Source organism: Anser anser (assembly GCF_964211835.1).
Source record: "Anser anser genome assembly, chromosome: 11".
Classification (NCBI taxonomy): Eukaryota; Metazoa; Chordata; class Aves; order Anseriformes; family Anatidae; genus Anser; species Anser anser.
Window position 1 is genome coordinate 12,311,120 of NC_139732.1, and position 15,395 is coordinate 12,326,514.

The 15,395-nt window shown below is 44.0% G+C and overlaps 1 protein-coding gene across 4 annotated transcripts in view; it reads right to left on the reverse strand.

Annotated features, from left to right (window-relative positions):
- EDC4 (enhancer of mRNA decapping 4) overlaps positions 1-15,395 on the reverse strand; it is a 37,536-nt gene that overhangs the window by 13,547 nt on the left and 8,594 nt on the right. For 2 of the 4 annotated variants that reach the window (XM_083852021.1, XM_083852019.1), the window contains exons 6-19: positions 14,435-14,582; positions 13,814-13,918; positions 12,250-12,359; positions 11,623-11,706; positions 10,967-11,062; positions 9,859-9,961; positions 9,245-9,425; positions 7,901-7,973; positions 7,350-7,441; positions 6,475-6,671; positions 4,261-4,349; positions 3,973-4,041; positions 3,332-3,485; positions 1,513-1,976 (exon numbers count right to left, since the gene is read on the reverse strand). In XM_083852021.1, coding sequence (XP_083708147.1) covers positions 1,513-1,976; positions 3,332-3,485; positions 3,973-4,041; positions 4,261-4,349; positions 6,475-6,671; positions 7,350-7,441; positions 7,901-7,973; positions 9,245-9,425; positions 9,859-9,961; positions 10,967-11,062; positions 11,623-11,706; positions 12,250-12,359; positions 13,814-13,918; positions 14,435-14,582 — 1,965 coding nt within the window. The remainder of the gene's footprint in view (positions 1-1,512; positions 1,977-3,331; positions 3,486-3,972; positions 4,042-4,260; positions 4,350-6,474; positions 6,672-7,349; positions 7,442-7,900; positions 7,974-9,244; positions 9,426-9,858; positions 9,962-10,966; positions 11,063-11,622; positions 11,707-12,249; positions 12,360-13,813; positions 13,919-14,434; positions 14,583-15,395) is intronic. The other 2 variants (XM_083852022.1, XM_083852020.1) reach the window with 1 other exon arrangement.

Consider the following 15,395-nt stretch of genomic DNA (forward strand, 5'->3'; position numbering starts at 1 on the left):
CAGCAAGTGTTGTTTAAAGGTACTCATTTCTTCACATGTCTTTTAGGAGGCTGTAAGAGGGCAAAGCAGCTCCGCTATGCTTCATGCACTAACCACGAACATAATGTCCCAACAAACACCCATGCAAGAGAGGTGGATAATCCGCTGCAAAAAATGGGCAGTATAGTGTACCTCGGTGAACAGCATCACTTGGGGCTGGTTTTCCTCAAGTCATACTAATCACTGGGGGGGGTGGGGGTGAGGAAGAAAGAAAAAAGTGCTTCTCAGTTCTTCCACGTGTCCAAGGAGAACGCAGACGGAAGCGTGCCAATTTGACAATTAGGTCTACCAGTGGGAACAGAATTGCAACAGTAAACCCAATTCAAGCTCTGTGAAGGCTTTGAAAATAAACTGCACACACTCCTAAGCCATAAAGCAGGTCTATTTGAATTGATCATGCAGGATCTTTATACAGAAGTGAGCGCTTGTTACTTAACATATGCTGATGGTTTAACTGAGCTGCAATGTCAAAAAAAATTCATATTGGTGCATAAGTGGAATGTCTCAGAACCAGAGATACCAATCTGATATTCCGATATGAGAAATCCTGAAGATTTCAAAGACAAATTCAAGGCAATTCAAGACAAAGTGGGATTAAGCAGAGTTGTGAACTCCCACAGAATTACTTTCTGAACTTCAAATTCTGAGCAAAAGCTAAAACACTGCACGGAGAGACAGCCTCAGTGACTTCCTCACAGCCACCAGAATCAAGACTGTTTCCTAAAACAGCATCCTCAGCTGTGAGGGCAAAAGATGAGGGCTTTCTCTTGGTGGTAAGGCTCTCACGACGCATGCAGTCCTGGCCTAGAGAGACTCTGGAGGTGCTAGATGCATCTTGCTATTCCAGTCCAACTAGAAGATGGGGACACTAATTTTGCAGTGAATTCTAGCAGTGCTCCCAGCATAATGGTTCGCTTCCAGCGAGCAGACGTGATTTTGCCCCATCCTACATGCCTGCTCCAGAGACTTTGTAATTCATTTCCTCACTTTTAAAAGTACTTTATAATGCTAGCTGCACAAAGCCAATCATAGCAGAGAAATACAATTAACCTATAATCCACCTGTCAATCATGTGCTATTTGATTCCTTTCAATAAGAACATGCAGGGAGATCACCCTGAGGTGAATTTAGCTTCAACCAGTTTTATTTCCAGAGATAATGTACAAAAAAATAAAAGAAAGCCCTGCTCAAGTCTCCATTCTGAGGTGAACACGAAGGCCAGTAAAGCAGACTTCACCTTAACAGAGATCCTTCATTCTGAAAGGCGTATAAGAGAGCACAAACTGTTAGAGCTGACCTAGGAAATTCAGGATGCAGCGTATACACAGGAAGGCTGACTCATCTGATCCTTTAAGGAAAAGGAGGGATGAAAAACTGTTCTAGTTTAATCACAGCATAAGAGCTTTTCACCAAGGCAGCAAACTTGCGAAGTGTGAAGAAATTGCCCTAAGTAAGACACACCCAAGTGATTACCTGTCTGCCATGCTGTTCCTAGTTTCTCTGGTTATGTCAGGAGCTGCTGGCCATGGCTGACCCACAACGCTGTCAGAACATGCATTTTCCTGAGTTAAAGCAGTCTCCAGTAACGATGGAGCATTCAGTCTGTCTACCTCCACTGGAGGCATGTCCAAAGAGTGGTGGCTATGCTCAGAATTGTGCCGGTTCCTCGGAGACAGCAAATGTAAGGCTGAGGCAGCAGATGCCATACTGTCTGCGTGATGATTGGGCTCCAGCACCTCCGCAGGGAGCCCAGATGGAGCTGCTGTGAAGCTGCGTTGCAAGGTCTCAGAAGCAATCTCCGGGATATCTTGGGACATGGCTGTGGAAGCAGAGGAAATGACATCCGGAGAACGCTCACGGGTGGGAGAAGCCTGGGGCACCACCAAGGGCTCCACTTCCTGCAGTTCCAGTGCTAGAGAGGAATTTCCTGGTGTGACCTGAATTAAAAAAAATTAAACAAGAGCCTTCAGGGTAATGTGGAGACACCCCAAGAATCACCAGTTTCTTAAACCAGCCACTGTCAACCACCTCTGGAAAAAGCCAGCTATGTCTTTTCTTCGTGTGATCCCTTTGCTCCCCCTTTGCTCCGCAGACAGAGGAGGACTCCAATACTTGTAATGAGACTGCGGGGCAAAAGCAGCACATTTTTTCCCACATCTATCAACTAAAGGCATAGAAACATTTACTGACCCTTCAGCACATAACCTCCAACCATCATTCTCCTTGACTTGCATGTAGGTGAATACAGAATTAGACCCATGAATTTAACTGCCTCTCAGCTGAGCTAACAACACACTTAAGTCAAAGCTAGTTCGAACACACTTTCAAACAAAAATTCAACACTAGTTCTACCTTCCTGCCCTGCTCCAGAATCTATTCTCTGGAAGAAATTAGTTTTAACACTTGTGAGAAACTAAGTTGTGTTTTTGCAGTAAAGAATTACTTTTCTGTATTCCAAGGTAGTTGTGTAGCCACAATAAGGAGAAATGCTAAGTAGGTAAGTGGACAGTAGAAGGCCTCACTGGTCCAAAATAAGGCGGAAGCTTGAGAAAAACAGGATGAGCAGTGTGGGAACAGTAAAACAAAGATCACAGGTTCTCAAAACATAAGAAAGGGAAAAAAATGGGAGAAATTAAAGGGTTAAAAAAAGAAAAATTGTACATATATGGTATAGAGGAGCGTCAAGTAACTTGTGAACCTGTAGTACTCAGCCAATGAGGAAACAGGGGAGGTGATCAGGTGTCAGGTAACAGGGAATAAAAGGTTATGCTTTGTTTACTATAATGCGCTCCTAAACTGGCAGGATGCCTGCCATTGCAATCGCGAATAAAATAGCTTCACAGAAGATCCTGTCTGAAGAAAATTATTTGAGATTTTTCTCACGCACTGAACCGAAGCCAGGACTGAAAGCTTATTTCAATTTTAAGTTCCTGTCTTAATTTGTTTTACATCACACCTGGAAAGAAAAATTTAGGAATAGGAAATGATTACTTCAGACCCATAAGACCAACAAGGAGGAAGAAGCCTTCCCAGGTAGCACTGTCTCTGAACACAAAGGCTGACCATTTCTAACCATGGTGGCAGTGACAGCACAAGCTAGAACTGTTTCTAGTTTTCAGACACATGCTGACACTGAGGTCAAGTGCCATTAATACCGGTAACCTGTCTGCAGATCTGTGTCAGCAGCAGTGTTTTCCAAACGGCAGATGCTGGCCCTGTTAATATCCAAGTAAGTCTAATTTCAGCTTGTACAGGCCCATGGAGAAAGAAGGAGCAGCATTTGGAGCCTTACTGGAACAGGTGCCTTTGGTGTTAGCTTGTCAGAGAGGCCCGGGATAAGAACTGAATGGCTCCTAGGACTAGTCTGGAGACTGCTGCTGCTGCTGCTCAGCGTGAGGCTGGTGTCCAGCTGCATCTTGGGGCTCACAGTCAAGTCTTCTGATGGCCTGCAGAAACCAGAGACACAAACAAATCAATCAGGCCAACTTAACCATACAGGTCCATATCAAATGCTCAAGGCGAGGAGACTGGATCCACAGGTCAATGGAGGAACCCAACCCAAACTTCACAAGCGTTCTCCAAGCCCTTCTCCTTTCCACCGTGGTCAGCTATTGCCTATTCAGTAGCAACTGCATCTCCCAGCCACCATACAGCTCAAAGAAAGACCAAGTGGAAACAAGAGAAAGAGAGGGGCATTGTAATCTGTTTGAATTTGAGGGGTTTGTGACAGAAGGGACCTGTTACATCTTCAATTCACACTGTACAGAGTTCAGAGAGAAACAGTGCACCGTATGATAGGTCCTTGTCCATTTTCCAGCCCCCAGAAGTGAAGTTTTTCACTGTTATGCAGCCCAAGCCACCTCAATACTAGTAAAGTTTTCCTAACAGTCTCAATTATCTCCCTGCTCCTCGGTGGCTGCAGTGTTCCCTTACCTGTAAACAAAGACAGCCCTTTGGGAGAAGCATGTAAAGCAACAACACTGAGATGCAATAAGAGAATCCCTGTGAGGCACAAACGAAACACTGTTGTTGGCACCCTGGAAAAACAACAGGCATGCTCCAAGCTGCATCAGAGATGCAAACAGTTGCCCATATAGGGACTTTGGGACTTGGACCAGTTTCTAACTCTGGTAACAATCTCCCCTCCTATAGGATGCACAGTTCTGCCCCACACTGAAGAATAGTATCGCAAATGTATTATTTAATACATGCTCTATTTACCTGGACATAGAGGCGTCAGTGACAGAAGTGCTACTCATGGCTGTGACTGCAGTCAGGGAACTGACGCTGCTGCCTGGAGATACAGTGATCTACAAGAAAATATACAGGGGTAAAATGTAACAGAATAATACAGCAACAGTACTCAACCCGAGATCACTGTCTCCAGAAGAACTCTTTGACAAGTCTTTGGCAAAGGCAGAAGAGGAAAAAAAAAAAAAAGAAAGGTTGAGTTATACTGCTAGGCTGCTCAGGGCTGGTTGAAGGCAAGCCCCATCCCCATCACATGAACCTTGACTGCTTTTATTGAGCTGTTGCTCTCCCTGAACAAAGCAACATTCTACAGGGCTCAACACTAGAGCATTTTGTCTTCCACATGGAAGTGGAACACTTAAATGCACGTAGCTAGTTGGCTGGCAACGTAAACCCCAGTGGGATATGCAGGCCCTAAGAAATACCTCCAGAGGAACCAACATAAGCGCACCCATATTCAGCTTCGAAAGCCTCTTTGGTCAAACTTCTTATGCTTGATGCTGCTTATGGCAGAGAGCAGAGATTAAGCTAAACTCAAGGCTGTGTCCACACTACAAAGCTCCTGGGCACTGGGGGCAGCAGGAAAAAGCTGCCATGAAATTGGTAGCAACAAACAGTCAGGTTTAAATTGAACATGAAGAGCGAGCTGCTCTTTTGCAGCAAATAACGTGCAGCCATCACTCCATGAGTATCTCTCTGCTCCCTTGGAGTATCTTTACAGTGAGAAGGCACACAAGTAACTTCTGTACTCGACAACTTTTCTAGCAACATCAACATCTTTATGAGGATTTTCATTTATTCTTTGCTCCTCAGGTTGTTGCTGGGGTTTGCTCTATCTCATCAGTCAACTCAGCACTAACTCCATTTCTGCACATTTCCACGTGCTGCCCATCTTCACCCAAGCTCCTCCAGTACACGTACAAACTGTGGTGACAATCATATGGTCCTTCTTTGGAGATGGAAGCCCTGCCTTAGGACATGCACGCCACAAGTGCTGCTCACAAGCGCTCTCCTCCTTGCCTGGAAGAGCCACATCAGCATGGCAAGTAACTGCTGGCAATCCGTTTCTCAGAGGAAGACACAGATTCTCACCAGTGGAATCCACACCTTGTTATTTTGTGGATCAACAGATTAAAGGACACACTTTAAAAAATAATTTGTTTACTCCCATACCACAAGCACATGGAGGAAAAACTTAACAACTACAAATTCAGCACAGAGAATCAGTACATATTCAGCACAGAGCTAAAAAGCGAGAGCATGTGAATGTGTTTAAAACAAACTAAAATGGAGTTTGTATGCAGAGCGACCAAGAAACATCAAGCTCCTGCACTTACATTTGCTGGTATAACCAAAAAGAGGCAGCGGAAATCTGCACTAAGTTAGACAGACGCACACTGCCAGTGCCAGACAGCCTCTAGAAATGCCCAGCAGGACCCAAAGGTGCATGATGCAGCCCAGCAGGCCATGCACATGACAGAGCATTAAGAGGAATTCAGTGTTTTCCGACTGCTCCATCAGAGCTCCACTGACACTTGCTTATGGCTCGTCACCAAGGGACTTTGCTACCCTTCACAGAGATCTGCAAATCCTTAAGGAATGATTCACACACTTCCCAATACTGAAGTTCTTGAAGCAAGTATAGAAGATTTGTCCTCCACACAAGTTCAAGTCTGCTGTGTCAGATTCAAAAAACTCACTGAGCTACCAGACTACCAAGTTGCAGATCTTATGCAAAACATTTACCTACCTGATCATTTTAGACATGCATTTTCAGGGGATCCTGTCAGACAGGACGTGCGGGGATGGCACAAGCTGACAGGGTTTTCTGCCATTGTAGCTATATCCCAACCCTAAACAATGTGTGTAAACCAGTAAGAGCAGTCTCCCAGCACAGATAGTTATTTAGCACACACATTTCTACACAACACAGCTACACCAGCAGTTCTGCACCTAAATACAGCACTCGCGACACAAATATAGACCAGCTAAGCAATTTAGACGTGCCAACATGTCCTTATGCGGTTTGATTAAAAGCACTGCAGTGGGTCCTGAGCACTCTGCATTCAATCAGTTTAGCCTACCTGCCTACCTCTAGCCCACCTGCCTAGAGAAAGTTCCCAAAAGCATCAAAGTTCACACTCATCCCTTGCACCATCACCACCAGCACTCTCCTCTGGTTACCTGTTGAAGAGACGCACTTGGCGTCATGAATGCATCTGGCGTCATCAACTTTGGTTTGGCATCATTTGAGAGAGCAAGAAAGTCTGCTGGTACAGGCAGGTCAGCAATACGTCGCAGGTCTGGTTGAGAGCCATGAACAGATCCTTTTTCAGATCCCAGCCCTTCTGTGCCTAGATCAGCTATGTGGTCTGGAAAGGCTTCCAAGAGAAAAACACAAATCAATTTACAGGAACTTCCCCAAAAGGTAAAGTTTTAATTCCACAAAGTATGAACTTGTGTCATTGCCAGATATACGGGATTCCAAAGGAACGAGGATAAACCTTGCAACATGCTAATCAAAGCTAAGGGAAAGACAAACCCTGTGTTCTGCTTACTCTTTGTATGCTAAAGAGTGGATGTTATCAGTCTTTGATAATAAGAGGTCCAACCCTCCTTTCTTCTCTGAACAGTGCCAGTTTTAACAGCCACATCCCAGAATGGTGAATGAGCCATTCACCAGAGCATGCTACACACAGCCCCGTCTCCCCTACCCCAAAGCTCCAGTGTCACTGTGATTTCTTCTGCCTGACAAGAGACAAACATCGTGTTTCTGGCACCAGCGCAGACCACCTAGGTAGGTGAACCCAAGTGTGCACCAAGCGTTAGCACTCCTACCCTAACGTATCCCTGTGCTCCACACTCTCCCTGGGCTCCAACCAAGTGGTCTGCTAGTCCATCCTGAGAACCTTTTATACAGTGACACCGCTATTATAGAAACACCCAGAGCTGCCATAAGCCTACCAACTCACTCCTCCTGCCTCCCCACCCTCCTGCCAAGAAATCACAACTTTTAAAAACTCAGCAATACTGAAGATTAACCAAACAAAAACACTCACCAAATTCTTCATGAGAGCCATGGGAAGGCACAGATGCACCCATATCAGGACTATGGAGAGGCTGGAATCTAATCTGCACATCCTGTAGGGCCCTGAAAAATAAAAAAATAAATAAAAGAAGCATCTCTGATTAGTTTACGAATCACCAAGAAAAGTCTAAAGGTTAGAAAACTCTTAAGGGAAGTGACTCCCTTGGAATATGCATTAGTGTTTTCTACCTGTGATGAAAGGAGCAGAAACTGATCCCCATTCAGCTCTATCACCCAGTTCTGGCACCCAGAGCACTTGAGAGGTGCTTCCCAGTACTTACACACCAGCAGAACTCTCAAGTCACTGTGTACTTATGGCAACAAAAATACTAGCTTGCCATGGCATCATGCTGGGCCCCTTCCTGGTAAGGACATATGGAATACACCACAGCTAGAAGTTCCTAGGGGTCCAAGCAGCTTTTCTTATGAGCAAAAGAAATTGGTAAGCTAACAGCAGCTTACTTCCTGCAGGTCAGTGCAGGATTAGGACCACTGCCCATGGTAGCTGCTAGGCATACTCACTTAGTGTGCACACAGAAGAGTTTTATCAGCACGCCTGCCGCTGACTCAACAGCCCCTGCTCCCTGAGCACCTTCTGAAAATAAGACAAAAGTAAAACATGAAGTTGGATAGAAACAACAAACTACTATAAAAACCATCAGAGCAGAGGATACAGCAGAGAACCAGCACAACACAGCTCCACCACTTCCCCACTTCAGAGGTAAATTCACCCTGTTAAGATAAAGTGTATCCTACACTCTCTTTACTTTCGAAAGTGAGAGCAATCAAATTCGCTCTAATCAGATCAAATAAAGCCCATGGAAAGAAAGAGTATACTTCACAAGGCAGAGTGGGGGAAGCTGAGGTCTGAAACTACCTGTTGACACGATTGGTCGGATATATTTTAAGAGACACACTAGTTTATATCATACGGAAGTTCACACTAGAGCATGACCCATCCTTCCTGGCTTGAATAACTGTAGCCTTGCAAAAATCTCCCATTAGATAGCACAACATTCAGCCATGATCTGTATCACTCTCACTGCTAAGAAAGAAAGAGTCCAATTAGAAAGGAAAAATCCCCCAAAAGAGACTAAATTAAGCATTCCTATGCAAATTGTCCTAATCATCTAAACACCAATCAGGGACCTGAAGCTTCATCCACTTCTGCTCCTGACTTGCTACTGTGAGCCTACATCGAACTGCTCTGGAAGAAGACGAAGCCCTACATTGCTAGAAGCTTCACCCTGTGTCCTGCTGAAGGTGAGGAACCTATGCAACTGCAAAAGAAACGCTGCTCAGATACTGACCAGCGCATCTGGTACTGATCAGCAAAGCACGCACTTAAGCCTGCACAGCCCTGCAATGCTTTTTTAGTAACAGAAACACCCCAGTGAAGTTGCTGCATGATTAAGAGGCAATGGCTACAATCTGTGGGTTAGAAGGATCAGGCTGAGTATTAGGAATGTATTTTCTTTCAAAGGGGTGCAGCCCTGGGACAGGGCACCAGGGCAGGGGCACAAATGTTGTGTTCAGAGGCCTTCAAGAGAGAGCTGGGCAAAACCATAGCTGACCTGATCTACTGCCAGCAACAACAATACTGCCAGATGCTTCAAGCAGCAGGTTGGACCAGAGGTCCCTTGTAACCCACCCTACTGTGCTTCTCTGAAGTGCTCTAGCTGCACAGATGCATTTCTTACAGAGTAAAAGAATCACAGAATGGCTTGGGCTGGAAGGGACCTAAAGATCACGCCACCCACTAGATCAGGTTGCCCAGAAGGACCAACAAGCCTTTCACAAGAAAGCCAGAATCAGTCAAGACAGACAACCTGATTCGACAGCAGCCAAATTCTCTTTGTCACCTACCTACACTCAAGTTGTCGTTTTCCTCTTCTGCTGGGAGCACTTCAGTGTGCCTTAAGCGGCAGCGGCTCACTGCCTGGATGCCGAAGCTTAGGACTGGGTGGGTGAGGAGGAACTCTGAGATGGAGCTGAAGTAAGCTTTGCCCTCCTCTTGGTTCTGCATCAGCTCCATCACATACAAGACCTGGAACAGTCAGAAATGGTAAGTCACAGGGCTTTCAGAGCACAGCATTAGGACCTGAACAAGATCTGAGAGCATGGGAATAACACAAGGAATAAGGTCTGAGACATTTAAATCTGAAAGAGGACATCCCAGGGAACCACACTGCTGTGTGAATTAGTGTTCATCAGGAACTCAGTCCTGCTGTGCCAGACACAGGTTCCTTCAAATAAGAAGTTTACTTTGGAGTGAGAAATAATCCTTAAGGCTCCTCAGGATTAAATCAGCTGAATTGTCACCATCTGTCATCTTATACTGAAATAGCTGAGGCCAACCTCTGTGCATTTTTAGTTATTAACATGCAAAGCCTAGATCTAGGAAGCAGAAACAGTCACAAAAACCGTTTCTTTTTCTGTCACCGATACCCACACAGCCAGCAAAAAAATGAGCCACCTACTTTTCTCTGCACATCACTCAGTATCAGATACTCAGCAGAGAGGTCCAGGCAGACTTTCAGGCTGGGAAGAATACTCATGGAGCTGAAGATGTCAGGAGAAAAGCTAGATCCACAAACAAGACGGGAGGAGGTACAGAAAGTAAGTTATATTAGCACGACCAGAACAATTCCTTTGAATTATTTAAAATACATCTTAATGAGTTCATAGTGCAACCACCACCCACTAAAACAAAAGGATGATTGCCAGAAATCAGTGCTGACATCACAAGACCAGCAAAGGAGATCACAGAATAGAATCAAGTTATGGATTCTAACATTTATATAAAAGGTGACAGTTTGTCATTATCTAACATATGCCACAGTCATAGGAGGCTAAGAGCCAATGCTACAGATTTAAGAACAAAAATCAACCAAACCAAAATAGGCTTTGGACTTCTGCAGTATGGGACAGAAAAAGCAGCACTCAGCTGTACGCCACAGTCCTCTCATTTTAAGATGCCAATTCAGAAGGGGCTCTACATGTGCATGTGATCACAGATGCCACAATCCACCAGAAAAAAGGAAAATCAAAGAACAGTGCAAGCTGAGTGAAGGGATGGACTACAATGGAATTTGAACTTCTGGACCTATATGGCTCAGCAAATAAGCCTCATAAAACTGTTTAAGCTCTGTTGACATAGTGGCTTCTCAATATTTAAATCAGAAAGCAATTTCTAGGAAGAGATCCTAGATCGGTATCTAGTATTTTTACAGAAGAAAGCACTCAACGAGTGCAATTTGGAATTCCTCTCCTAGTGCTACAGCTATACGTATGCTTTACAGACCAAAGTGAAGATAACAGGTCTTGGTAACATGAATTTGTGTAAAAGGATTAGCCTCCCCTGCCTTACTGAAGTTTAGCCTGACAGTCTACCACAGCCCTGATAGCTTTCAACGAATGTCTAAGATCAGCAAAGGATGAGGTTCTAACTGAGGCTAGAGTAGACTCCACTGGAGATTAAGGTCACCTCTGCAAAGTAAGGATAGCTGGAAGTTGAGAGCTTTGTTACGATACAATTTCTCAAAGAAAATCCAACCCTCCAGGGGAGTGAGCATATCAACACCTTACCAGACAGTCTGCAGACACGTCCAAGACACAGTGCACCACATCTTCAGTTCTCTATTCTGATCTGCTCCTGTGATGAGAAATCTCCAGAAGGGAACCCTGTAGGCACAACAGAATTGAGCTCTCTTAAAGACCGACCACCTGTTCCACCAGAACATTTCACAGAAAAGTTCCTCACAAGCATGTCATAGCAAAGTTCCCAGAAAATCTCCGTTTCAGGGGCAGATTAGAAATCAGTATAGCTCTTGTAGCTCTCAAGAACTATATGACCGTAACTGATTGAAGAAAAGAAACAGCTACTTTTTAAATCAACTACAATAGACATTTGAAAGACAAAAGGCCTCGCCTTTTGGCCAGGCAAAATTGACCATAAAAAAATTGACCAGGTTTCACAAACCTGAAAGGACCCATCAACTTGGAACTGTCACTGCTTTCATGGAACTGACACTAGAATTAAGATAACTTTAGGCTGTGCTCCAGGGCACTCCGTCACTAGACTTAACTACGCTTACTACAACTTACTGCAGAGATGACAGAACTTGCTCCTGCCACAAAGCTAAATTTTTACAAGTACAATGCAATTACAAGGAACTCTCCAAAGGCAGAGTTCGAAGGCACTACCTAATTCTGATATGCAAAGTACAGGATTGGGGCCTTACTCTGGGTCTTGTTTTTTATGGTTGTCACAGAAGAGCAGGCAGGAAAGAGGCCTACCATCATGTGGTTTCCACTCATGAAGACACCTAGGAAAGAATCAGAGAAAACATCAACTGTGCATGGAGTGGTAAATGAGGAAGCTAAAAAGTGGGATCTGAACACATTATCCCTTGTCCAAAGAGAGCATGCCATGCCGCCATAGACAGTGACCAAAAAATAATGTATTGCTCTTTGGTATGGTATCTTAACAACCACACAACATATAACAGATTTCAACTCTGTGATGAACAGCTCAGAGCAGCTTTCTGCATTGCAAAAGAGAATGACTTTTTTGCAAGAGAGAATAACCGGCTGACTTTGACTAAAACCTCTGCAAAGCATAGAATTCATGTTTCCAGACACAGCTCTTTGCTTTTTCCTTAAGTTCACCAAACTATGAGCACATGTGATACTCAGTGATATAACAGCACTCTTCACCAACAAATTACTTCACAAACATTCACCCTGTATTTTTATAGCATCCTGAGTATGACCACTGCAGGTGATCCTGTAACAAGACAATTATCAGAGAAAATGCAGCTGAGCTCTGCAGCACAGTAAGATCCTTCATTTTTTAAATCTCAAGTTACCTTGGCTCATCTTGCCCCTCAATATAGATCTGCCAGAATTTGACAAAACCATCATGACTTGCTGTGGCCAACACAGTTCCATCTGGAGAAAGCGCTCCCTCGCTCAGGTACTAAACCAAGAGGGAAAAAAAGACACAGAAAAGTAATTTTATAGCTCTTCAAGGAGACACAATACTCTTTTCACACAGGAGTTTGATTAACAAGCAGATAAAACATCTGCTTGTTCACAAGATCACGGTGATTTCTAACATATGTCTCACTAGACAATTTTAAACTTCTGAGTAAAACTGACAAGGACTTTTTTTTGTAATAATAATAATTAACAATCCAAACAACAAATTTAAGTGCAATAAATTATGCTGCTACTGTTCCCACCATTACTCATATTATGAACAGAACTCGGGATTTTCTGGCTTCTCATGAGCATTAAGTACTTTGTTTTACCTAGGTGATACAATTACTTTGTCATTATCCTGTTTAAGAAATTGATTCTTTTCAGTTGTCTTTTACATTCAAAATATCACCTTCTGAATGCTCAGCTGCAGGCCTTGTTCACTGTACTGACAGATATAGCTATAATCATTAGGGGATTCATAGAAAAATAACGATGGGCTTAGTTTTCCCTTTCTCATCCAGCAATAAACAACAGCATTAGGTGTTCCATTCACCAGAATATGTAACAACATAGTTCAAATACAGACCAGGTTGTCAAACAGGCTCTTGGAAATACAGTTGTTTGTCCTGGTTCCAGCTAGGATAGAGTTAATTTTCCTCCTAGTAGCTGATAGGGTGCTATGTTTTGGATTAGGATGAGAAGAGTGTTGGTAACACCCTGATGTTTTAGTTGTTGCAGAGCAGTGCTTACACCAAGCCAAGGACTTTTCAGCTTCTCGCTCTGTCCTGCCAGCGGGCAGGCTGGGGGTGCAGCAGGAGCTGGGAGGGGACAGACCCAGGACAGCTGACCCAAACTGGCCAGAGGGATGTTCCATACCATATGGCACCATGCTGAACAATATATAGGGGTGGCTGGCTGGGGTGAGGGTGCTGGCTGCTCGGGGATAGGCTGGGCATCGGTCAGCGGGTGGTGAGCAATTGTATTGTGCATCACTTGTTTCGTACACATTATTATTAGTAGTACTATTATCATTATCATTATTATTATTTTCTTGTCTTAATAGATTGTGTTTATCTCAACCCACAGGCTTCACTTTCCTGTTTCTCTCCCCCATCCCAGAGAGGGAAGAGGGTGAGCGAATGGCTGTGTGGTGCTGAGCTGCCGGCCGGGTTAAACCACAACAGTGTTTCAAGAGCCATACTCAAAGCAAATGACTACAAACCCACCCTGGCTCTTGAAACAAAGGTTACTTACCTCTAACTTGTGCAGGTAGCCAGTAGCAGGCTGTGGATGATAGTCTGGATTGGTAAGAAACTTTTTTTTTTTTTTAAAAACAGCAAAACGTCCTAAGAACTCCAGCTCCTGACACATTAAAACCCAAAGAGAACCTAAATGATCTGCAGTGATCACCTTTGCGACAGTAGTAAAGAAAATGAAATAGATTTATACCGTGCTGTGGCCTTTCACTACGATGAAGCCTTCTTTGATGTTAGGCACTTCCACTGGCCAGGAGCTGTTGTTTGTTCGGATAATGTCCAAATCCCAAACCTCTGCCTGGAAAACAAACGTGTATACACACAGGCTTATTTCTACAAGCACTGGTCTGACCCAGTCCAGAATTTTACATCTTTACCTGACGTATCAGCCCAATGGCAACTATGTGACACAAACCTTCCTTTCTCCACCTGATTTGGCCATTAGACGCTTTCCTGGCACCCAGCTGTACCTAAGCACTGCTGGACAAAGTCATAGTTGCTGCTCGCCAGCCCCCTCCCCTGGCTACTGGCCAAGCCTGAATAAATGAAGGATGCCTCTGGCCCTCCACATTGTTGCTAGTGGTCCTCACTATTCGGTGGTGAGCAAAAGTTCTCACTTTCCTTCCTCCCAACCCCCAGAGAAAGATCAGCACAACCTCTCCTCAGATGAGAGGAATCCTGAATCTCATCACTGAAGGATCTCCAGCATGGACTAGGCAGAAGCCTTGACATCTCTAACCGTATGGACTCTTTATTAGATTCTCTCCCTCTAACGGTAATAAGGGACAATCTTTCAAAAGCAACATTTCCTTACCCTGTCCTCATGCAGCAATGCCAATGTTTGACTTCCCTCTTCACCATTCTCTTCATTATCATCTGGGATGAAAGGACACCAGATGATTCTCCGAGAGGTGTTCAACGGGGTATTCTCAGGTCGTTTGATGTTCACCAAGATCTCCTCTCTGATCACCAAAGTTAAGAAACAAAACTTTCTGGCTGTAACTGATACTCAGCAATAACCTATTCAGGTTTGCTCCTCTGGTAAATACTATTAAACCTCAATTTTTTTTTGGCTTACTGAGATTCAAAAAGAAATCAGGTACAAGTACTCTGCTAAAAATAAAAGGCAGGCAACTTTTCTTCTAAGTTAAAAAGTAGAAGTAAAAAGTTAATAGTTCTCATAATTTTCTCTTGCAGACCGCAGACAGGAATGGGATAAGCACAACAGGAGCACATACTGAATGTGCAGTCCATGCAACTGCTGATGGACAGATTAAATTATTTCAGCACTGCAACAACAACACAGAAAGGTAGAAAAGCTACCACGCTGACCCAGGCTGAGTGCTCTGGTCCATCCATACAAACCAGTTCTTAAACAACTACAACCACCTTCACTCCAGTTGCTATTGGAATGATTGCATACAATTAATATTCAGAAGCCACAACTTAACACACCAGTTCCCACAGACTGATGTGCTTCCCAAAAGCACTGAAAAGTCACTCCTAGCATTTAAGAGAAAATTATTTGGGGCAATGAATCAAGCAGTAAAATAAATTCCAGTACCACCAAAAGAACTAGGGTGACAGGTTTGGAAGGAAGTTACTGAGCGAGAGGATTGTATTGCATCTTCTTCCTCAGAAAAGTAACTGAGGTAAAGAGCTAGAACCAGAGAAATATGAGTAAAGAACTTTGTCACATGGCTGAGCTGACACCGTCCATGTTTAAGACCAGCAAGTACAGATCGACACTAAAATCCTTCTGGGCTACTTTTGCC